Source organism: Haliaeetus leucocephalus, unplaced genomic scaffold (assembly GCF_000737465.1).
Source record: "Haliaeetus leucocephalus isolate CR32 unplaced genomic scaffold, Haliaeetus_leucocephalus-4.0 Scaffold251, whole genome shotgun sequence".
Lineage (NCBI taxonomy): Eukaryota > Metazoa > Chordata > Aves > Accipitriformes > Accipitridae > Haliaeetus > Haliaeetus leucocephalus.
In genome coordinates this window covers 11,818,456-11,843,305 of record NW_010972687.1, presented here as the reverse complement: position 1 = coordinate 11,843,305, position 24,850 = coordinate 11,818,456, and the positions used below count along the sequence as shown (strand labels likewise).

At 35.9% G+C, this 24,850-nt stretch overlaps 1 protein-coding gene across 1 annotated transcript in view; it reads left to right on the top strand.

Annotated features, from left to right (window-relative positions):
- Positions 1-23,670, top strand: part of SPTLC1 (serine palmitoyltransferase, long chain base subunit 1) — a 39,078-nt gene extending 15,408 nt beyond the window's left edge. Inside the window, exons 5-16 of the mRNA XM_010568751.1 lie at positions 24-117; positions 590-662; positions 5,290-5,422; positions 7,154-7,283; positions 9,109-9,198; positions 9,942-10,049; positions 11,446-11,541; positions 11,849-11,945; positions 13,247-13,301; positions 18,336-18,453; positions 19,339-19,412; positions 19,898-23,670. Coding sequence (XP_010567053.1) covers positions 24-117; positions 590-662; positions 5,290-5,422; positions 7,154-7,283; positions 9,109-9,198; positions 9,942-10,049; positions 11,446-11,541; positions 11,849-11,945; positions 13,247-13,301; positions 18,336-18,453; positions 19,339-19,412; positions 19,898-19,991 — 1,162 coding nt within the window. The 3' untranslated portion in view covers positions 19,992-23,670. The remainder of the gene's footprint in view (positions 1-23; positions 118-589; positions 663-5,289; positions 5,423-7,153; positions 7,284-9,108; positions 9,199-9,941; positions 10,050-11,445; positions 11,542-11,848; positions 11,946-13,246; positions 13,302-18,335; positions 18,454-19,338; positions 19,413-19,897) is intronic.
- The last annotated feature ends 1,180 nt before the right edge of the window (positions 23,671-24,850 follow it).

Below are 24,850 nucleotides of genomic sequence, written 5' to 3'. Positions count from 1 at the left end.
AGGTCTGTAATTTTTTTTTTCAGTCCTCCCACCCATATAATCACTGTTAATGGCAAGGAGTGTATAAACTTTGCATCGTTTAACTTTCTTGGACTTTTGGATAATGAAAAGGTTAAGGTGAGTTCTTCCAGTTATTGTATTTGTGTGATTGTTCCTCTTTTACTTTGTGTGTTGTCTTGAAATTAAGAATTACTTCAGAAACCACAAACTTTGTCAAGGAAGTATACTTCTAAAGCAGCAAGGAAGATTATAAACCTTGTAATTGTGTGCTATTTAAGTTCATCTTTTTATTGAAGTTTAATCTAGTGTATTTACTGTGTACTAGCTGATTATCAAGTTAGATTAGTATTTAATGTCCTTAGTCATGAGAATACAATGAATGATGCTTAAAAACTTGTCTAAAATAGTTTTGATGTGAAATTAATTCATGGAATTCAGTATGTGTTATACTTTCTGTATAGCAGGGCATGTTACATGATGCATGAACTGGCCTGTGTACATAGGTATAAACTTGTCAGTGTGAAGTGTATAGAAGAGTTAGAGATCTAATGTAGGAATAAATATTTCATGTAATTCTTTTCTGTTAAAGAGCGCAGCCCAGGCATCTCTGAAGAAATATGGTGTTGGCACTTGTGGACCTAGAGGATTCTATGGTACTTTTGGTGAGTAACTTTCTTTGATCTGCCTTTAAAGGTGTTCAGACTGGTTTGGTAAGTCAGCTAAAATAGTCCTATATATAAGCAGCAAATTATTTCCACCACTATGAAGAACAGTTACCCTCTAACACACTTTTTAGTGTAATTGTTAAGGATTGGTAGCGTTTGTAGTTCATAGCTTGTTTCTTATTAATTTTACGTGTTTTCTTACTCTTTCTGATGCTCGTCTTGGAGGAGAGTTGCGAAGTTAGATATAATCTGTTTTAGTTCTTGTCACTATAGTGGAAAGAGAAAATAAACATATTAGAATTTAATCATGCATGGCAAATTTAAGTGTAAATTAATAATACATTTTTAAGTAGACCACAAGAGGGCAGTCTGATTTCTATGATAAAGATTCTTAGTGAAGTTTATCTAATGCTGTAGTCAGAATGAAGTTTTCCTTTACTGATAACTTTAATGTTGTAGTTAAAGAGATTTTATGACATAAGCAGGTGTTACTAAGGGTTTTTTCATTCTTTTTAAGAAGTATTAAGTTAAATATCAGCCTCTGGAAACAGTGCTTTACAGGCATTGGTATTTTGAAATTGTGCATGGAAACCAAAGAGTAATACATGAATAGCTGCACGGTTGCAAGCTGAAAGCATTGACTCATCTTCTTGTGAACTTTCCGGTCTCTTCCCAGAGGTGATGGAATTCACAGCGTGTTTGTACTCAAATGATTTCATAGAGTTGGCTTCCTGTAGCCTTGACTTGAAGTCAAGACTGGAACTTTTCTCAATTAATCAAGCTAGTCCTTTAAGTGATCAGCCAGGTGCTGTATCTATTTTGATTTGTTAGAAGTCTATATATCAGAATGAAGTTGAGTCTTTGATATCAATCTTATAGATTGTTCATTAGCCTAGAACCATAATTAATTTCTGACAAAGGAGGTGGTAGCCCATTGATCAGTAGAGAGCGTTTAGAAGGCTAGATTCCCTCACTGATCACTGGTCAGCAGTGATCTGTTGGAATTCATACAGGCTTCTCCCTGCCCCTCCCCTGCCCCCCAAAAAACCCCCCAAAACCAAAAACAAACCACTGAAAAGCTCAAAGAAACTTGTGGAATAATGCCTCCTGCCTTTGGAGTCCAGGCTGATTTTATGTGTTGTGAAATCTTTCACTTTGCTTCTTTCTAGTAATTATTCAAAACAGACTGGTTAAAAGTTGATTTTCTCTGGTAAGTGAGAGATTCTTTGGGTTATTTCTTATCCTCTTTGGAGGTCTAATCCTAAGATCCAAAGTGTATAGCTTTTGCATTTAGTTTGGTCGCTGTTCATTGGCTTCTGAATTTTTTGGGTAAATGCTTCATTTCACAAAGCAGGGTATATAATCTGTGGTGTTGCCGCATGACACCACTAGTGAAGAAATGATGTTATAGTCATCTGTTTGAGATATCATCTTTTACAAATAAAGTAACTGAGAATTGGTTTAAAATTTGAGAGAAACAGCTGCTGTTCTTGTTGGATCCCAGACTGCCTTCCCATTTCCCCTTGACTTTAAATATCTGAGTATTGCAGAATTATGAATCTCTGATAAGAAACATTCCTTACATCAGTAATATTGTATGCCTCAAACTTTTCACACAATTTTTCATGTGCTATGACTTCGGTAGATGAGTCATTTTGTGTCCAGAACTGTGATTTCCTCTTAGTTAACTATATAGGATTTAATTGATGTTTGTCATTTTTTGTCACTCAGAGTTATCCCTTCTTAGGGGCTGATGTTTCCTATCAATATTAGAGATCTCTTTATTTCTAAATGTAGATATCATGTTATAATTTATTTTGAATGGAGACTTGATTCTTCATATCTCTGCCTGCTTGAAGGGATTTCCTAGATTTGCTGAGTCCCTATGAAGACATTTTTGCTTTGTGCTGTATCCCTGAAAACTGCATCCATGCCTTTATCCTATGATAAGCTTGAAATTCTAGTATATTCATCCATAACTGAATCTTGACAGTTATTTTCTCCATAATGACAGCTGAGGGGTGTATCACTTTTTGGTGGTGGTGGTGGGTTTAAGGCTATTGTGGATTGCCTAGCAGCCACAATTTCAGTACTACTGGGAAGATCAGGACTAGCTACCTGATAAAATATTTAAAAGATGATGTGGGATTTGGTCTCAGTTCTGCTTTTGACTTGCATGCGAGCACATGCTGGGCACTAAACTGGCACTTCATAGCAGTTGTTGACAGTAATAGCGTTATTAAGGTTTCATAATTATGTAGAAAGCTGTTCCAATCATATCTTCCTCTGTGCAAATGTGCTCTAGGTAGTATTCACAGCTCACTGAAGCTAGGCTAATCCAAGTGATGTAAGCAGACTAAAGCAAATCATTGCAATGAAGAATAGGAGAATCAGATAGTATTCTGTTTTCATCCTAGTGGAATGGTAGTGAAGCCTTAATACTATCTTAAGCTTTTCCATCTCACAATTGTACAAAGCATTCATTCCCTTATGTAATGATGTATCAAATTGTATATGCTGTATGTCACTCTGAACTTAAATGTTCTTGCCCTTGACAAAATTTACAAGGCTTCTAAAATTTTTTTTCCTTAACACAAATCTGATTATATTCGTCAGCTCATTATTGCTGACAGTATGTCTTTCATCCACTGTTTTTACCTAGCCCTTGCTCAGTGTAGAGATGGTTGTTGCCTGAGTAAAGCTCAGTGAGAAGCATGCAAGTTTCCGTTTTTAACTGATTATCTCGTCATCTTTTCTACTTTTTCTGTTAAAGGATGTGGGTGGCCTTTTACATTCAAAACATTTTTCCCCATTAGGTCTCAATAGCTGGGCCCTCAAAGTAATAGATCAGCCCTTGTTTGCCCTAATTTGTTATTCTCTGCTGGCAGGGCTTCAAGAAGGAACACTTTTGGCTGAATGTTGTTTGTATTGCATGTCTTAACTGCCATGTGGCCAGTCTCTTTTTTGTTGCTTGCTGCCAGAGAAAGATCTTTCCTGGGCTTTTGTTCAATAATTGAATCAGAGTTCATCATCCTGTTTTGAAGCTGGACCGGAGATTGTTTCATTGGTCCTGAAGTCCATGTAACAATAAAGAAAAAGATACAAAGATTCTGAAAAAGGACTACTTAAAATCTCTATCAGAACGTAGATTAGATAACTCCAATCAGTATCAGTATCCTTCCTTTCAAAGACTTTGGAGAAGGAAGTCTAAGTCTGTTCTAGGTTTCTCCGAATGTTTGGTGTACCTAATACAGCTGGATCAAAGTGATAGGTAGCAAAAGAAAATTTTCCAATAATAAGTGATTACATTTTTTGTTTCCATTTCAAACCAGTGGAAAACCAAATAAAAGAATTCCTTTCCATTCCATTTTTTGATGCTCAGGTAAACATTACGATTATTGAAGATTTATAGTTTGCAGTCTATGGATAAAATTGCTCTTGACTGTGATTGGGAGGCTGTTGTTTGAAGACATGCCTTTTGCCTTTGTTGTGTAAATATATCGGTCAGGTGGATGTGCCCTTTTGGGGAAAGGTTATGCTAGATATTTGTTAATTATGACAAAGCTAAGATATTTACAAAGCCCTTTCTTCCTACACCCTTGCTGTCAGTACCTAGCTGGAAGTAACAACATTGACATAACTGTGCCTCATACGCTATTGAAGAATCTGTATTTTTAACTGATGTTGATTCATTTGATTTTAGTTTCGAGGAACTTTCAATAATTGCGAGGTAATGTTTGGCCAATGGTGATCTTTCAGGTCGCACACTAAGGACCTCTATTTGGCCTTTAATCTTGTTTATTTCCAGTTGATAAAAGGCATAATTCTCTGACTAACATTTGCTAGCAGAAGCAGGTAGTGGCAAGAGAGTTACACTACCAAAACAGCAGTTTGTCTGATACAGGTTATTTTGCTTAGGCAGAATACTTAACACTGCGGTCATCTTTCTGCAACAACAATCTACTCACCATGTGGTACTACCCTTCTTAATCTTTTGATTTAGTGGTGTTTTGTTTCTAACGTGGGTCACTTTGACCGAATTGGTTTGGGAAATGCTTGTGTGTGTAATTGTGTCAATTTATCTTAAGGGTGAGTAATCTCTGGCATTGAGATGGTGACCTTTTCAATTGGCTGAAGTGCGTTCAGGAGATGGTATGTGATTGCAGCCTGACAAGAACAGTTTTCTGTTATAATGATAGCTATGCTATATGCAGTGGAAGCATCAGCTTGGAAGAACTGACAGTCTGCCAACAGGTCCTCATTAATGGCTATAAATTACATAGCTATTTGTTGTCTGACTATAGTAACTGTGTTCCCTAGTCACAGTCCATGAGTGCTGCATCATTTACTTGTGGTCTAATTGCAAGTAGATTTTAATTACCCTTGCATAAGAACATAAGAATGACATTACATAAATATTTTCAGATCTATCAAAGCTTCTGATTAATATTGGGTTACTTGTCAGTTTAAGTAAGGCTGGATTGGTTGCAGCTGTTTTTTGGGAAGTTATTTGTTGTAACACTCTTCCTACAAATAAACATTGTTTGCTTCAATTAGATGATTGCTAAAAGCAATTATAGTCTTTCTGATAGGTCTAAAATTTTTCATTTTTTCTCTCAAATAGATGTGCACTTAGAATTAGAAGAACGACTAGCAAAATTCATGAGGACAGAGGAAGCTATTATATACTCATATGGATTTGCAACAATTGCCAGTGCTATTCCTGCATATTCAAAAAGAGGGGACATTGTGTTTGTGTAAGTATTGACAAATGCCAGATTAAAGAGTTTTCTTTTCAATTTTTCTTTTTCATTACTGTTAATCATGTTAAGTTAACCATTCAGAAAATAATGCTAATTTTGATCAAGTATTTTGTTGTACAAAGCTAAAATATCTTTTCTTTGCCAAATACTCGAAATCAAATCAGTTACTGCTTTTATCATGAAAGAGCGGACTTGGACACTCAGCTGAAAAAAAAAAAAAACAAACCAAACTTGTGCATGCAAGAACTAACAGAAGTCTAATACCTAGTTTTCTTCTGAAGAAACTGTACAGTCATATTTGTTTTTCTCCTGTTTACTGCTGGCTTTTCACCTTTCTTGCAGGACAGTTGTTCCCGCATGTGTATTTGCAATGGATTAGTTGGATAAATATTGCTGCATATTAAAATAACACAAGAACAGCTATGCAGGGTCAAACTAAGGGTTCTGCAAGCCTGGTATCTGGTCCCTGAGGGTAACCAGTGACAGTTTGTCTAGGGAAGAGTAAAACACCAGGAGAAACAATGTAACAATATTCAAAACTTACTGAGCCAAAGAGAAGGGTTTGGATTTAGTAGTAGCTGACGGGTTTTTCTTAAACGTTCCTATTCTTTTAGTACTTTTGTAAATCTTTTAATAACCACAATGCTTTTATGACATGTAATTTCACAGTTTAGCTTGAACATTTTATGAAAAAATATGAACAAATACCTGTTTTGGATATAACGCCTACTTATTTCAGTTGATGCATTTGATTTTAGAGAGTGAACTGATGCATCTTCTCCATGGGGGGAGTGAGTGGCTATGTGGGGCTTAGCTGCCTGCTAGGGTTAAGTCACAGCACACTGATACTTTTGTATTTGTCTGCCAAAATCTTTCTTCAGTGCTCTCTTATCTAAGTCTAAGGCTTGCAGCTGATTTGACTTATTTTACAGAAGTTCTTTCATAACTTTGATCCTAGTTTTTGGTCATCTTTGAACATTTTCTGGATCAGCTTTTTTGAGACGAATGGACCAGGATCATGCACGCTATTCAAGATGCGAGTGTATCCTGGATTTAGCTATCTTGTACTGTTTCAGCTTCTCACTGACAAAAGATCTCGCCATATTTCAAAGTAGCTTGGTTGAAATTACTGCATTTAGCATGTACAGAATGTTTGATTTAGTTCCCACTTTTAAAAAATTATTCAACTTAGGCACCTTTGAAATTGCATACCCTATCGTGCTCAGAGGTTTGCTTTTCCAACACTTAAAAATGGCAGGTAGTTCTTTGAACACTGAGATAGTAATTCCCAAAGGGTATTAAAAAGCAGATTTTGAATACTTGGAGGACCACTATAACTGTTACAGGCACATCTTTGTGCCTTTTTTCTAAGACCCAGAGCAAATGGAGTGAGAGATTTCTGGGATGATTACCATGGTGTTGTACCTGGTCCATGGAATGCTGTGCTCAAATAAACTGGTGTCACATACAAACAAAACCACCAGTGTACACTTCAAGAAAAATCCTGTTGGCTTTTTTTTATTGGCTATAATGCATAGGAAAGTTGAGAAGCTTTGGAAATGAGTTTTCAAAATGTAAATAAAATATATGATGCTTTAATAAATCTGGTTTTAACTACACCTAAGTACAGATACCTGCTCAAAAGCAAGACAGTCCTAATAGCCAGCTTTCTTTGAATAATTTTTAAACCCAGTGCAAACTTAGAAGGGTTTGCTGTGTTTACAGAGATGAAGCTGCCTGCTTTGCTATTCAGAAAGGATTACAAGCATCTCGTAGTAATATCAAGTTATTTAAGCATAATGATATGGCTGACCTTGAACGACTGTTGAAAGAACAAGAGACTGAAGATCAAAAGGTACCATTCCTTTGAAGAAATATTTGTACTTTTTTGTGCCACCTCCCCCACATTTTTTACTAGGTTGTGTAATTGAATGGATGCAATGCTTATAGGCAGTTATTTGGTTTTCATAAATCTCTACTGAGCAGTTAATGTTGCTTATGTAATTAAGATTGATTTATTTTTTTTTTTAAGAATATTTATTTACTTGCATTTGTCTGTGTAACCACTGGAATTGAGCTCACAGGCACTGGTAGTAGGGGAATATCTTAATAGGCAGATGACTGAAGTGTGAGGTTTGGGTTTTTTTTTTTTAAATACTATCACAGAGTGCTTGTTTTTGTCTCTTAGAAAGTTGTATAACTGCATTTACTTAATAAATCATGCAAGTTAATTATCAGTTCGAATGCCATACTGTAAAATCAATACAAAAGCGGCTAATCCTAACCCTTTAATTTATATGATTTTTTTTTTCTTAGACTCTTCCCCTATCTTGCACTCAACTCTAAAGATGTTCTCTCACTTGAAAAATTTGGTCAGTTTGATGGCTTGCTTCTCATTCTGACAGTAATACAAAAGGGTGTCCAAAAGCAGCTACTAAAATCAAGATCAGCAAGTACAGATAACCTGGTTAAATGATTTTTAAAAGAATTAGGTGAATATGTGCCATGTTCACAGAATGCTGGAAAGTTACAGACAATTGGAAGAAAGCTGAATTTGTGCTAACACATAGAAAAAGTAGATAAACTGCATAATTATAAGCCAGTCGGCTTAACATCAGTCTAAATCAGTCAAGGATCTGATTAATAGCAAATTTATAGACAACGTACTAGTTAACATATTTTTATGGAGAATACGTTTTGATAGATAATCTTTACATGAGTTTTTAGATGTGGTTGACAGACTAGTGCAATTTGTGTAAAATATTTGGTTTGTTCCAGCAGAGTGCTTTGATTTAGCTACATGGTTAAAGTTTCTTAATGTAATTAGTGGAATGTGAACATGAAGTTGGTGGCCAAGATCTTAATATAGACCATGTGTGTATAACTAAGACACGCTGACTAGGAAGGGGTAGATCTTGCCACTAGAGTTGGTCCAACTTGTGGAGTGGACTGTGCCTAGTTTTGGTGCCTACCACGCAGAAAAGTTGTATACCTGTTCTCCGAATCTTTTTACAAGAACTGAAAATGGTAAGAAGCATGACTTAATATCTTTGATCAGAAGGTATCAGTAAGGTTTAAAGTAAATAACAGGGGAATGGCATTTTAAAACAAGAAAACTCAAATCATACCACTGAAGTTTAAACAGAAACCACTGCAGGATATCCTTACAATCTGTATTGTCCAGAGATCAGACAAGGAAATTGTAACTTGAATGTTATGAATACTTTTGGGTTGTGTTTTATGAAGACACTACTTGCGAGAGGTTTGTGCTACATTGAGAATCCTAGTGCACAAACCACTTGTTGAAAAGCCTTCTAAATGCTCAGACTAATGATTAATATAATAGAGACCAAGATTTGTAGTATTTGTTCTGTTGTATTGTTTGTAGTTTATTCATAAAGTTCAAATGGATTGGTTATGATTTCTTGCAAAACATAAATCTTGCATAAGAGTTAAAAGCTTTAAAATTATTACAAAACAAAGAAAAACTAGTCCAATGAGGCATTTCAACTTTGATTACAAATGATAAATACTAAGTTTAAACTAAAGTGAAAGCTTACTTGAAAAAGAGACATTATCTTCCTTCCCTTCCCATTACTGTCCTTCCCTATCAAAATATCTTCAAAGCTTCGCTTGTTAGTAACAGTTGACATGAACTGAAACCATATCTTTCTCTGAAGAATCCTCGCAAGGCCCGTGTAACTCGAAGGTTTATTGTAGTGGAAGGATTGTATATGAACACAGGAGATGTTTGCCCTCTTCCAGAATTGGTAAGTGGTTTGAGTTTGCCTTTTAAACTCTGCATATGAAAACATGTGGCTAATGAAATAATAGTATCATATAGGTAAGCCTACATAGAAAAACTCTGCATGCTGTTTTTTTGTTTAGCTTCTTGCTTTCTCAAATGTTCATGAAATGGTGATCCCAAATCTTACTTTGTTTTGAAACTTCTGATCAGGATTAGGATTCTGAAGCTAAACACAGTGAGACTTGCAAATGAATATCTGATGATGGTCTTAGTTTTCAACCTGTAAAATATACTGTATTTTCAGCTATGGTGTATGATACTAAATTGTTAAACTAAATTATATAGAATACAAAAAAAAAAGAATCTTTAAAGAAACTGTCACACAGCTGTCACTGTAAACAGTGACTCCAAGGAAAACACTTGCTATTCACCATCAGTTGGCTTTTTGTGCAGGCTATATTCTAGTAGATATCAGAAGAAATGCTGTGAAAATGCATTATTTTAAAAGTACTTGATAACCTATTTTAAAAAAAATAATTTTTTTTTTGGTACATGAACATTTATGAGATTTACTCTAGTTTTACATGGTGGAAGAATTTTGAAGGCTTTTAAAATGTCATAATGACAGAATACAACTCTAGAGCTGACATTTTTGCAGTATTCAGGATACTGTACTTATCTGTCTTTACCTTATCTCCTCCACCCATCTTGTTACCAAATTCTGATGGGCTTGACTTTTATTTTATATAATTTGCTCTGGTTTAGATAAAGTTGAAGTATAAATACAAAGTTAGAATATTTTTGGAGGAGAGCCTTTCCTTTGGAGTCCTTGGAGAACATGGGAGAGGAATTACTGAACACTTTGGAATAAATGTAAGTGCCTTTTTTGTGAGCTTTGTTGTGAACAAGAGAGTTGTACAGAAGCAGATGCACAATTGATTTCTTATACCTGTGGCATTAACAATGTTCAGTACTGTACAGTAGAAATTTAAACATACTTTATCAGTCTTAAAGTGTTCAGGTCTTGGCACTTTTCTTTCACATGCTTACTTGAAATAATGTTATTTATCTTTAGTGAGGAAGGTAACAAAAGAATTTTTACAATGTGTAATTTTTTCCTTTTTTTGGACACTTGGTGAGATGATGATTGCAGTATTTTCCAGCCACAAACACTTAAGTGTCATGTTTACAGAAATACTTGGGGGTTAGGAGTGAGTCAGAAAAATCTCAGTGTTTAGCCAGCCTACTTTGCTCTATTGCCTTTTGCTCCAGTGGGGAAAAATAGGTCATTTGATGGTCAATTCAAAGACATTGTCTTTGACTACTTTACTGGCAGATAAAGTCAAGCTGTCTTTTCAAGAGTCTTTTGCGGTGTTTATTCAGCTGAGGAGTACTTTGGAAATCCAAAATGGTATCCTTGCAGTTGTTTGCTACCACAGCCACCTGAGCTGGGGAAGGAAGAAGTGCTCTTTTGGTTGCCAGTGTCTTAGTGTGGAGCATCCCTCACTACATGCTGACAGTGTCTAGTTCACCTTGGAAGTGAAATATCAGATTCTGAGAATTCATTCTGTCTTCCCCTGTCTCCTATTGTTTTCACTGTGTCTTAATTACAAATGTGGAAAAGAGAAAAAGAATGTTAAAAAGCTTTAGAAAAGGAAACAAACAGAGCTACTGTGAAGCTTGCCAAGTACCAACTGATTAATTGGCTTCTATGTTAAATTAATTTACAAACATAATCTTTCAGTTTTGTCTGCTTAGAATGGGAATTTGTAGCAATGGTCATCAGTGTATATTAGAGAGCCAGACAAAAAATGTATTTCCAGCTAACAAGTGAAATAAGTCAATTGTGTCTTTAAGGTTCAGACTCAATTTTAACTAGGCTTGTGCTCAATTTTAATCACATTCTAACTCCTACTGACTGCAGTGGGACTAATTACATTCTTAAAGGACACTGTCACACTGAGTGCTCTGAGGAATTGTCACCAGTATCTATATAATTTGTTTTTTCCATTTGTATTCTTCACATTGCCTGGAAAAGAATGATCCTGTGTATATTATCTATGGATCTATAAATCTCAATTTCTAAAGTCCTTTTGTATTGCTTAAAATTGTTATTTCAATTGTAGCTTCGTTTTAGTATGTGATAGTTTGGTGGATCTTCTCTAGTATTCATGATAATATGAAACAAGATATGTCTTTAGTAGATTTATCTTATAAATAGTCTTGATGTAATCAAAAGCATCTCTTAACTTGTTAATTTAACTGGCAGATTGATGATATAGATCTTATTAGTGCAAACATGGAAAATTCACTGGCTTCTATTGGAGGATTTTGCTGTGGAAGATCTTTTATTATTGACCATCAGGTAAGTCAGGTCTCATTTTTATATGGTGTGGCAGGATTAGTTACTTAAAAATGAGAGTTAGTTACTAAAATCTATTTGCAAGGAATGTTATGATATAAATTATTATGCAACATTTAATTCTATACAGAAACTGTCTGGTTCTATGAAATTTTGTAGATTAATTGGAGACATACTTTTAAATCCTTCCATGAACCTCATAAGTGTGGAGGAGAGGTTGTTTTGTTTAAATGTATGTGAACTAATTTTTAAAACATTGTCTATGCTGCTATAAGCAAAAAAGTGAATTTTTTTTCTTTTTCCCTCACAGCGATTGTCTGGTCAAGGCTACTGCTTTTCTGCATCCCTGCCTCCTTTGTTAGCTGCTGCTGCTATTGAGGCTCTGAATATTATGGAAGATAATCCAGGTACTTAATTCAGGAAAATCTTATTCTTCAGTCTTTCTTCACTCCAAACTAGTAGCTCATACTTCTCCCTGCTTTTATTCCTCACTCTTTTTTAAGTCCTCTCTCTTTTTCAGCTAATTAATTTTACATGCATGATTGTCTCTTCATATAATTTCCTATCCTGCTTTTCTTCTTCAGTGTTTCATCCCCTTTCCTTCTTCCAGTTGAAAGTGAGCAAGTTAGTTGAGGCTAGGAGGGACAGAGATAGTTTTCACTAGGAAAATAAGAAATTATTATTCTGCTTTATAGACTAGAAATAGGCCTTTTCCTTGAAAACAAATTCCTTCAAGACAAATGGAGGAAGGGAAGGTTAAAGAGAAACAATGGAATATGTTTCCTCAGGCTGGAATAACCATTTCCTTTCCACTTGCACTACATAATTATTTTTTTTCTTCTTCAAGAGAGCATCCAGGCAAGAATCTTGGGAATGATCATGGTACAAATACCTGCAGTTTTGGCAGGACTAAGTACAGAGTGTTTGGATAAAGTTGGCAGGCAGGAGTTTCTGTTCTAGGAGTCAGAGAATTGCCCTTGTTGCTAGAACCTAAGACAGATTTTTTTGCGGGTGGAGGGGGTGAGACACACATGAGAAGGATAAAATTGGCCAAATCTGTATGTATTTGTTTTTAACCTACATTAGTGCCAACAGATTGGAGGACATCTGCAGAGAGATACAGTATTTAATTTGTCGCAAATAAATAAAAATTACTGGGTAGCCCATGCCTAGTCCTCAGAACTTAAAAAAAAAGCCAGAAAAAATTAAGAGTAAGTTACAGGACTGTTGGCTGCAGTGGAAGATCAACCTTTACTGAGGAGAACCACCAAGGTTTGCAGATCCAGGAGTCAAAGTTTCCTGTTTAAGAATCTGCAGTGAGCTGGTGAAAGGATCAAGGAGCAGAGTCTGCATGGCTGTAGATATTTTATAGATAGCAATATGTTCAACCTGTCATTTCAATCCCATTACCAAGTGTTTGTGTCATCCTTTCCGTATGATCATGAACCGATGCAGCTGGAGTACTGAGATAAAGGGAAGTAATGCATTTGTCAGATCTTAAAAGCCTGTCATTTCCTGGCAGAAATGGGAATCGGGAACATTATGAAGAGTAGTGAAAAGACTTAGTACTTCAATACATATGTATATCTTCGTTTTCCTTCCAAATGCTTTTTTTGAAATCTTAAGACATACAGAAATGTGGAGTAGAAACAGGATATCTAAGCCTTTTCCTTTTTCTGTTTTTTTTTTTTTGTTTTTGCATGTGCAGACATTTTTCAGATTCTTCGGGCTAAATGTGAACGAATCCACAAAGCTTTACAGGGGTAAGTGTTTCGGGGGGGGGTTTTTTGCTATTGTTAATTTGACCATGCCTTTATAATGCCAACTTTAAAGAACTCTCTTGCCCAGATCTGTTTCTGGTTTTACAGATACTTAGACTAGAATGTGTACACTAAATTATGTTTGTATTAAAGGAGGAAAGTAATCCTTTTCCAACTGTCTCTGTTATGCTACTGAAAAGAGTACAAGTTTTTAAAATCTGTTTACAGGTATTGGAATGAGATTATACCTTAATGCTAGTGAGGGTGTTTACAAGCCCTTACACGCTTAAGTCTTCAGGAGAGTGTGGTAGCTTTCAGCAGTACAAAGTGTTGATAAGCATTTTGAAAATAATGTCTAAGTAAAAGCATTTGGTGTATAGCTTAGCAGATACTCTTTCAGGCAACTCAGTGTACCTTGCAATCATGTTTAATACAATATTGTTCCTACATACGAGATTTGAATGTTAAATCGTAAAAGAAATATTCGTTATTCTAGAGTCACATAGAAAATTGCTGGAATTTATCTGGAAAATCAGGATTCTGTTTAAAATTTCCTAACACTATCCTGTTTTAAAAGATGGCTATACTGAGTAATTGCTTTTTTCCCTGACAGGTTTTGATACTAAAAAATACAGAAATTACTGTGATTATTCATCAGCTGTTTAATATGCAGAATAGTTATGTTAGCTGTTATTTTACAATTTATATTCTTCAACAGTTTTCTGTTACATTTTAAAGAAATTAATAACATTTAAACACACACAAAATCTATAATGCGTGATTGATTATACCAGCTGATTTTTCTGTAGTATTAGTTACTTAGTTATTCAGTGAGTTGCTTATTATTTCAAATAAGCAGTTTCCTGCTTACCTGATGTTTTATGTTAGAACTTTAGCTACATTCAACTTCTTTGGAGTAATCCTACCATCACATAATCCTTGTCTCCTTTGGCTGTGTTCTGTTTCAATACAGGTTTAAAATGCATAGGTTTTCAGGTCAAAGATACACAGATGCTTCTATGCTTGAAATTAAAATTTTAGAGTAACTTGAAAACTGTTAGCATCTCTTGTTTGCTAGTTATAGAATGTTATGATTGAGCTAAAGGGAGATTAATTGTAATATTCTTCTCTACCCATCGTTTTTAGGTGATCGTTACAAATATGTTTAAAATACAGGGGGAAAAAAAAGTAAGGAAAAATTATCAACCTTTTACTTGTCAATATTTACTGCAAAACAGAAGCAAATAAGCCATGGCTGGTACTTTTCTATCCTGACTGATTGCAATTTTTCACGTAAATTCAGTTATTAGTGTGGTCACAAATCAACAAGTAGTGTCTGTAATAGGACTTCTGTATTTTTTGCCTTATGGAAAACTGTGTGGTAATATAGAGGTCCAAAAAATTGCAAAGGGAATAGTTCTTCTAGGTCAAACTGAGAAAGAACTTGAAAGATTTACTAACATCAGGGAATTGGGCAGCCCTGGAGCAGGAAAACTATCCTAGCAATTGCATAAAGCAGTATCAGAGAGAAGATTTGAACTAATATTTGCAGGGTCCAGTGTGTTTTTCTTTAATTGATAACCACACTAGAAAAAGTGTGTGATGGTTCAAAGAGGAGGCAAAGTTTTCAGAACAAGATTTTGTTAATTCCTGTGATGTTAAATGCACTCATTTTCCCTGCCTAACCATGGCTGCTGCTTGACTCCAATTCTTCGTGGTGCTCTCACTGTGATAGAGTGGAACTAACTGTTGGTTTAAAAGAGAGTGTAAAATGGTGGTAGAACTGTACACAAAGAAGGTGGGAAAGAATATACAGCTTTTCTCCTTTCTCATAATAGAACAAATACAGTGAGAGGAACAAATTAAAAGTAAAGGAAATCTTTCTTTTAGCCAGTGTAACTAACCCATGAAATTCAGGACTTGATATATAAGGACCAGTGCATGATTAGAGTTCTAAAAAAATGTTGGTCTTTATAAGGAGTATAGTGAGGGAAGAAACTGTAGTATAGTAAGCTAGAGGAATGACTGATGTTTACTCCTGTTTTGGGTACAAGCCAAGTGCCAGTTTGTGGAAGAAATGGAAGAATTCTTCTGAATCCTGCATAGAACTACTTTCTTATTGTCTATGGCAGTTTATAAAGCATAAGAAAATGCAGTAAGTGATGGGATGGTTAACAGAAATCAGGAATATTCTTAACTTTCCTAACAACCTTAGATAAAGTAGATTTCTGTCTTGTATTTAAGAATATCTAAGTGTCTTAGTAAATAGAAATGAAGAAGCTCTGTTGCAGGGCAACAGGATGGACGGGACAGAATTTTGTGGCTTTTAAAAAAGCATGACAGTAGTAGATGGTATCCTTTAAGTAGTTCATTACTTACTGCATATCCTACACCTGGCTGAGAATTTTCCAATAAAGCAAGTTTTCACTGGGGAAAAGCAGATTTATTTTTAAAGATTTTTCCGTCCAGAGAAACTTGACATTTTTTCAGTGAGACCTCATTCTAGTTTTCTGTTAGCAAAACTGACGCAAATGTTTATGGTGTTCAGGGCAGCCCAGCTACACAGGGTTCCCTACCACCAAGAGCCTGGTCCGGCCACTCAGTTCTGTAGCCCAGCCTTGTAGCTGGGGCATGGAGAGCTGCGAAGAGAGAGCTCCCAGAGGCTACATCCATACTGGTACGTTAATGTCATGAAGCATTCCTGGGCACTGGATCTTGATTATCTAGTCTGTCAAATTGTTGAAGTGATCTGTGGCATGGGGTTGGCCCAGACCAAGCAGTGCTTTTTGAAAGGACTCCTGGATACAGTTCAAGAGTTGGTGTGAGCCAGAAGCTGTTCCCAGTAGTCAGTTTGGATGTGGCCACCCCAATGCGGAGACTCAGATTTTAAAAGTATGGATGTGAGTCATTCCATACCCATTCACCACAGGGCCAGAAAACAGTCCAAGGCATGTTTAATTTACTAATATAGAACTAGCCTTAAAAGGAGCATTGGAGTTCAGGAGGCTAGTTTTGTTCCTTTGTTACTTCAAAATCAGATCTTTCAGACTTCTCTCTTCTTTTGTGTGTGGAAGTTGTATGGTTTTGTTTGAAAATTAAACTTTCCCAGCATTTCTTAGGACAGTGAATTCTGATTTCAGGGAAGTCAGTGTGCATGCATTGGATTCTTAAATATTTGTTGAATCTTAATTTGGCAGAGGCTCTGAAAAACATAGTTAATACTTTACATGAAAGTTGAAGTATTGCCATCAGAAGACCTCATGTTAAACTCCTGGGTTTCTTCAAATGGTTGGGTAAGATGAATTATGTAATTCAGTTTACTACAGCTGTGACTGACAGAAAAAGTTTTAAGATTAAAATTAAGTTTGAAACTTGTAAGCAGCCTCTGTGAGTAAGTGTATAGCAAATATAAAGCAAGTTGTTCAGGCAAAGACTCAGCTTGAATGGAAGTGATACAAAGCTTGCTTCCTACTCATCTTTTCTCATTTACACTTTGGAGGGGGGCAGTTTATGATTATCTATTTCAGTTGAAGAATTATGCCTATTTTATAATTAGAAGCTAATACTGTGTCTCTCTAAACAAGACCTAATTGTTTTAGTAGCTTGTCTTAAACTCTGATCTCCAGCAAATAGATAAAAATTACAGCGCAACTTCGTCTGACTTCTGCTGCCATCTCCCTACTTGTAGAACGCTACTTCTTAGAAGTCAGGTCACTCCTAGGAAACATAACTAAGAACAGATATGTTATACAGCTATACTGTGTATTGTCTTTCTACCTTGTAGCTGGACTTTGAACTGCTTGTCCTTTATGTTACCAAATGTTGTATCCCTGATCCCTAGATATGAGTGCAGTAGTGAGACAAACGCAGTGTGTGTGCTTATGTATTAAAGAAATCGCCTGTGTTTGGTTAGTTAGCAAGTGTATGTTAGTTAGCAAGGTGAATGACACCAGAATGTTTGCAGTTTTGTGGCTGAAGAAGAATATCAGTTTGATTTGTCTTTCTGGAATGGACTGTGAATTGAAATAGCATTGTAGAAATAATGCAAGATGCTTTCTGTGCTAGAGTATAATTTTATTTTTTCAAGGTTATAATTGATTCAGTGTGTTTATAGTGCCAATTCTCTCTCCTGTAGGCTTCAGTTCTGGTGTTTATGGATTTCACATCTCTTCTGCTCTGACTGGGTCTTGAACTTTGTAAAAATAGAAAACTTATTTGAAAATGAGGGTATAAACTTACACTGTGTGTGAGGCAAGCTCATCAAAGTCAAGAAATCAAAATTACAGCTGATGGTAGACATGCGTTTATGGGACCTGTTAATTTTTGAGACCAGAAGTCTTGCTTGGGTATTGGATACATTTTTTTGGAGGGGAATAAATAACTCAGTCCTGAATATGATGATATGATGTGTCAGGACAATGACAATCAAATATCAATCATTCAATCAAATTCTACGCACCTGATTGACAACTGTCCCTATGTACAGATAGGGGAGCAATTCTAGTAATATAACTAGTTTTAGAGGGGCTTCTGACTGAGTGACAGATGATGTAAAGATTTTCTACAGGAAATAATTTTAAATCAGAAGTCTTGCCAAAAAAATAAACCTTGTTTCTTCTTATCACATAAGTGGGTAAAAAGATTTATTATTTATTATCTTAATATAGACTCTAAAGACTTGACTTAACTAGCTGTCTTTTTATCAGCAGCATACAGGCCTAATATTAACATTTCTCCTACATCTTTGTAAGGATCCTTTCAAAATTTCCGAATTGTTAATGCTTTTTGCAAAAGGAGGAGTCACTATTGTTAAACAAACTTGCTGAAACTACATTTAATAAACTCCCTAGGAAAAACATTCACTTGATAAGTTTTGTTATATTTACCTATTGCAAGCTGAAATTGTCTGCATTAGGATTAGTAAAGTGAAATATTCCTCTCTTCTCATTTGCCATGTAGAAAGGAGAAACATGATCTAGAACTTCTAACACGTGTGTTCAAATAGGATGTGCATTAAAGGCTTTTCATTTGTTTTAGGATTTCTGGCTTAAAAGTAGTGGGGGAATCTTTCTCTCCAGCATTGCACCTACAGTTGGAAGAGAGCTGTGGATCTCGAGAAGATGATGTGAAATTACTCAAAAGAATTGTGGATTATGTAAGTGTCCCCACAGCAATTAAAATATATCATTGCCTTTGAATGTGAATAATGAATGAAGTGCATATGGGTAGGGAGGCTTGTTGGGTAACTTGTTGGAATGTCTTGTAGGAAAGCTGCAAGAAACTCAGTTTCGTTGCTGACTACAGGTCTATATTAAAGACCATCTTCTAACCATTTCTTGCTGCAGATGTTTAGGTCCATTGCACTGGATAAAAATATATGTTGGACCTTTTACTTCAGAAAATAATTATTCCCTATTATGTACTTCAAAACTCAAGTTAAATTTGCGTATAAAACTGTTGCTTAGGAAACTGTCATGATGTTCATAAGAATAAAGGCTATTATTTGTACAGAGTTCTCGTGGTGTATTTTAACCATTTGAGGTCTAGCTTTCTGTAATTTTGCTTGTTTGAGTCCATGAACTTGCTTTTTTGTGTGAAGAATCTCATGTTTTGTACGTAGGATTTTTTCCATCTTCAGTACACATTGGTTCTCTTTCTCCCATGTGAAGGAGATAAAGGTTGATGAGGAAGTTTTATATTTCAGGTGGCAGTTAAACAGGACTACACAACAAAAAGAAACTGAAGTTGATTTCCTTGAAAATATGCTTACATGTGATTTAATAGCCTACTTAATACAGAATTTTTGTCTCATTACTTGGAGATGAAAGCTAAAGAAGCTACACCCTAACCTGTTCTATGTGTTTATGCTGTATTAAAATTAAAGATGATTTTGCACAACCGTCAAAACCTCCATCTGGAAAGAACTTAGAGTTATCCTGACACCAAACTCATAGAAGTTAGTTATGTGTATTTGGTGATCAAAAGGACATGCAATCAGAAGTTCTCAGATTGACGACTGCTGTATTTTCTTTATTTGTAGTGCATGGATAGTGGTATTGCATTAACTCAGGCCCGCTATCTGGAGAAGGAAGAAAAATGTCTTCCTCCACCCAGGTTAGTAGAAAGTCAATACATTATTTAATTTTATTGAATATGACTCTCTATCTCTTTTTATACAGTGATGGGGTTGTGTTCAGTAGACTGGATTGAATAGTTGGTCCTGTAAAAAATGGGAAAGGCTCCATTTTGAGGTATATTTTCAGTGACTTACAGGATGCTAATACCCTGAAATAACTGTATCAAAACTATCTGAATCTTAGTGATCAGCATGTTGCCTGTTACCAGACACATTTCCATGAGCTGCACATCTGCAGGTAAAAAAGGTAACAATCAAATTTCTGTGATGTGTAGGGGTGGGGTGGGGAAAGTAGCCTGACCATTTCTGTTTAGCCATAGGTCTTGTTTCTGGTTGAGTTTGAATTCATAAAAATTTCCCTAGAGATAATGATCTTAATGTGTTAAAATCAGTACAAGAAAAGTCTGAAGCTGAAGGCAAGGAGTAAAGTTTACTGTGTATGGTTCTGGTTTTCTTTTTCTAGTATTCGAGTAGTGATAACAGTGGAACAAACAGAACAAGAACTGGACAAAGCTGCATCACTTCTTAAGGAAGCTGTACAGTCTGTTTTGAATTAGACTGCTGTTTTGGATTCCTCTTTACCCAGATTATCAGGATAAGTGTTTTACAGTGTAGAGTAACTTCAGATATTCAAGTTCTTCCACTGATGGCTTTGAAACCTAACTGAGTAACAAGATTGTTCAGAATGGTACAAATGCAGTGAGGGGAAGAATGCTGAATTTTGGAACTGGTGAATGACAGAGTATACTTGCAATTCAAACTCTAACATTTACTAGCATTCCTTAAAATGGGATATCACTGTTGCATACAGGACTCTTTCATAAGTTACATCTTAAAGTTTTAAATTTATTTCTTCAAACCCTTAAACATTTTTTAAAATGTATAAGAACATTCATTTTTCCCCATAAACATCTAAAATGTATAATTTTCTCTGCATATTCTCAGAATGTAGGAACTTCAAATAAATTTCAAGGAATTATTCCCTCCCCTCCACAAAATAATATAGACTGTTTCTAATACTACCAAAACGGAGAAAATAATACGTTAAGAGATAATTTTGTGCTACATTATGTCATTTATTACTGAATTATAGGAGGAACTTAAATTCTTTTTTGTTCATATCTTTAACCATTTTTGGAAGCCAGTTTTTAAGAATAACTGGCCAGAGAATTCCATTATCTAAATGGTAAATTCATATTAAGTACTGTTTGCTTCCTGCATTTCATATGTAATTATATGCATGTTTGATATTATGGGTGAGGTTTTTCATACTATTAACTTCAAAACATCGAAACTGAAACCTCTGAATCGTGACACTGGTGTAATTCCGTTATAGTATGTTCCGTCAGGGGCCCTTTGCACCAGACTTGAGGATGAGTCATAAGCAACATGAAGAATGAACCAAGGTTTTGAAACACCAGCTAAATAGTAGCTTAGTCAAACTACTATGAAGCACTAAAATGGTGTGTGCTAAGTTTTATCTCTAAACAGCTATACCTTAGAGGGGAAGACTCACAGATAGCTAATAAGAGTTTAGATAGTACAAATACTACTGAAACGCAACTCAATACACGCACATAAAATCTCCATGGAATTGGATAGTAATATTTGGAGGTTATGCTGTCAGGATTTTCAGTAAGCATAGATGGATGCATTACACCAATCAGAGGAAACTGGTAAGGAAGGAGGACAGTAAGCTGTACCTCTTTATAAAATAGAAACTATAGCTATGTATTTCAGGATTTTGCTTTAAGAATGCCTGTTTAAAAATTTTATATTCTGTCTGATCTGTATTCTGGGTTGGTTTGTACTTATGTGCCTTTTTGGTTGCTGCTACAATGACTACAGGACTATTTTTGAGAAACATCATTGTTTAAATAAAAAGTTAATCATGTTTGATTCGATTTTTACTTATATAATTAGATTTTGTAGCATGATCAACTATGGTTTTTTGAATGTTCTGCATCAGATGAGCATGAACTTCAGTTCATAGTGGCTGTCTCTGTGCTGGCTTTCAAAACTTCTCACCTGTGTGTATTCAGATAAACCAGCTAAAGTTGTGTTGGGGCACTTTTGTGATTGTTGCTTGACTGTTTGAAATAGTCAAATCATTATCTGTGCAATGTAGAGAAACTTTCATCCCAATGTGAAAGAGTATTCCTATTTCATTAAGACTTACGTTTTTCTCTATTAACTATGAGTAAAAGCGTGTGAGAAGCCAACAATTTAAAAGGGAAAAAATGTGGGGAAGGAAGCTGATTCCCGTTTTATAGACTGGAACTGAAGGGCAGAACAATCAACTTTCTCAAGAACCTCAGAGATTGTGAGAAATGGAAATTAAAACTTATCGCTATACTTCGAGCTTGTGAGCCATTTTTGGTTTGATAATTGAAACTTGAATATTCAAGTAAACGGAAGCCTTTGTGTATAAGCTGGGCACAAATGAGGTACTTGGATTCCAGTGCAGCATAAGAAACGGATTTGGAGTTCAAGGTAAACCTGTGAAGGTAAGCAAGTCACCAATTAGCATTGAAATACTAGATTGCAGAATCTATATTCACTTCTTGCATTTTATTTTATGTTGTCTGCAAATGGGGGGATTTTTTTTGTTGCACTTTTGAGAACTAGCAACAATCTTTAGATACATGGGTTTGTTTTCTTGGTTTTGTTTTTCCTTTTTGCTTTAAAATGAAGTGATAACACCTAAATTGGCAGGAAGCAGAGTGAAATTTCTGGCAATTTCAAAACTGTGACTAAGTGGTTCTGATGAATCAGAAGTTCAAGAATGTTGCTAAGAGATACTATCATCTGATTCGTTTGGCAAACACATACCCAGCATTCAAACATTGGTAAAACTGTCTTTGTCCATTTTTGTTGTTTACAGGTGTATAGAAAAGAAGTATTTAGATCACACTAAAATGAACACCTTATGGTTGATAGCAGTTGAAGTACTGTTACAGTGTGTGTTTTACTGCCAGGTCATACACATGATCTATGTGAGAAATTAAGATGCTTATGAGATGTACCTGGCGGAGAGAGATATCCCTGGTCAGTTTAAGCATGTCTGGCCCTCTTCATTTTGGCTTTTTTGATAAATGTCTCTCACGTGGCAAGAAGTTGAAGGGAAGGATGGCTCTGGGGAAGAAAGTTGGTTGGGGGTAGGGAGGCAGCAGGTGTTTCTGGTTAAAGTTCTGACATTAAAAAATCAGAAGCTTGTAAAGGTGCTTAAGTTCTCAGTGGTCTAGGCTGATAAATATATGAACATGCCTGTTTTAGTTGCTTCGTGGTTATGTTTGGATGAAGTGGGACTTTTTAATCCATTTCTTCAGATGTGGGAGTGAGGCTGGGGTCTTAGTAAATAAATGGAAAGCTGTTCAGCAGGATGATGTGAAGTGAATCAAACATGTCAGGGTCTTAACCTGAACTTGGAAGTTTCTATTGAAAGTAAGTATCTGGATTCTTAATTTTAATTCAACTAATTTATGTATTTTGCCCTGCCAAGTATTTGGAACAGAGTTTCGGCTAAGTGGAAGCATTAGGTTAATAAATAGTGATCAAAAGTAAGTGTAGTTAATTATTTTTTTTATTGAAGATTAGTATCTAGTAGTTGAGAAGGAATGCATTTTTAACTATAATAAGGTGGCCATTGATTGAAATTGTCCTGATGAAAGCAATTGCTTGCAATATGTGGGGACTGAGGTGGACTAGAACAAATTTATACTTCAAAGGTATTTTGGCTTGAAGAGACATGCTCCCATAATATTTTTTTTTCTTTTTTTTTAGCAGAGATATCTATTTTCCTTGAATATTTAAAAATAATTGATCGTTATTTGTGTAGGTTCATTGTTTTTATAAGAAAACCTATAGATGCCCTTTCTGTTTATTATAGAAATCATTTTTGGATAGGAGGTAAAATGCATAAGGAGAGTATTAGAAAGAGAGGTATGGCTGAATAACTTTTTTTTTTTCCATTTTTGAAATACGATCCCAGTCACTGCACAGAATGGTGTACTGTCTCCTTCCTGTCACTCCATCTGGACTTTATTATTTTAAACAGGGTTGTGGAGTGTTGGCATTTACTGATGTATGAAGTTGCTACCACAAAAGTGTCTTGCATCTTAAGATGACTCAAGAAATGTACATGAGCTGTACATGCTGCTTGAACAGAGGAAATATTTACAACTAATGCAAAGCATTTGTACATTAAGCTGTTTCAGTGTCCTAATAAAAGGAAGTGTCTGGATAACATTTCTTGTGTTTTTGTGTTCTTTGGCAGTTTTCATGCTAATAAGATAATGGACTTACTCTGTCTTGCTGTTGATGGATTTTTTCAGATATTAGTTTCCTGGGCAGTGTGTGCTAGGTCATTGCAAAATGTGCATAATAGAAGTCACATAAACTAGTAAATCAGCTGAACTGCGGATAGCTGGAAGTATATCAGGGAAGGACAGTTCTCTACATGACCAGTTTCTGGTGCTTAGGTAGCAGATGCTTATGCAAAACCGCTGTTGAAAAACTAGACCCTGGGCCAGATATGGTTTTGCTGTGACTCAGTGTAGAATTTCTGGTGTATCAACAAACTCTTGAGTCCAGATGAAAAATGCCCCAGCTTTGAAAGACCTTTACAGAAGAAAATACTGCAATTTTGCCTACCATGTTATATGGATAAGATTTCTCTATTTACCCCTGCTATTAAAGGCGTTACCACCTGACTTTGCATGCTCTTTGGATAACTGAGCTGGATTTTCCAACAGGGGATCCAGGGCTGGCAAAAACCAGGAAGTATTGGAGTCAGAGGAAAAACTTAAGTAGAACAGGAAATGTATAATCCACTGGTTAACTTATATTTGATGCAGGCCAAAAATGAGAACATTTTGGGGCATTACTAACAGATAGAGATGTGATCATCCTACTCTACTAAGTACTTGTCAGACTGTGCTTGGAGTACTGTGTCCAGTTCTGGTGCCCACAATTCAAGAAAGGCAAGGACAGACTGGACAAGGTCCAAAGGAGGGCCACGAAGATGACCAAAGGGCTGGAGAACTTGCCCGGTGAGGAAAAATTGAAGGATTCAGGTCTCTTCTTCCTGGAGAAGGGGGACCTCATCACAGTTTTCCAGTACTTAAAGGGCATCTGCAAAGAGGGCGGAGGCTCTCCCTGTACAAGGAGCCGCATGGAGAAGAGAAGGGGCAATAGGTGTAAGTTGGCACCAGGAAAGGTTTCATCTTCACATAAATTTTTTACAGTGAGAAGAACAGTCAGTCACTTTAAAACAACCTCCCCAGGGATGCGGAGTCCCCATCGCTGGAGGTTTTCAAGATGCAACCCAGCAAGGGTGCTGGGTAATCTCATCTAGGCTCCCTTTCCCACAAAAGGTTGGACCAGACAGTCTTTCGGGGTCCCTTCCAACCTGGGC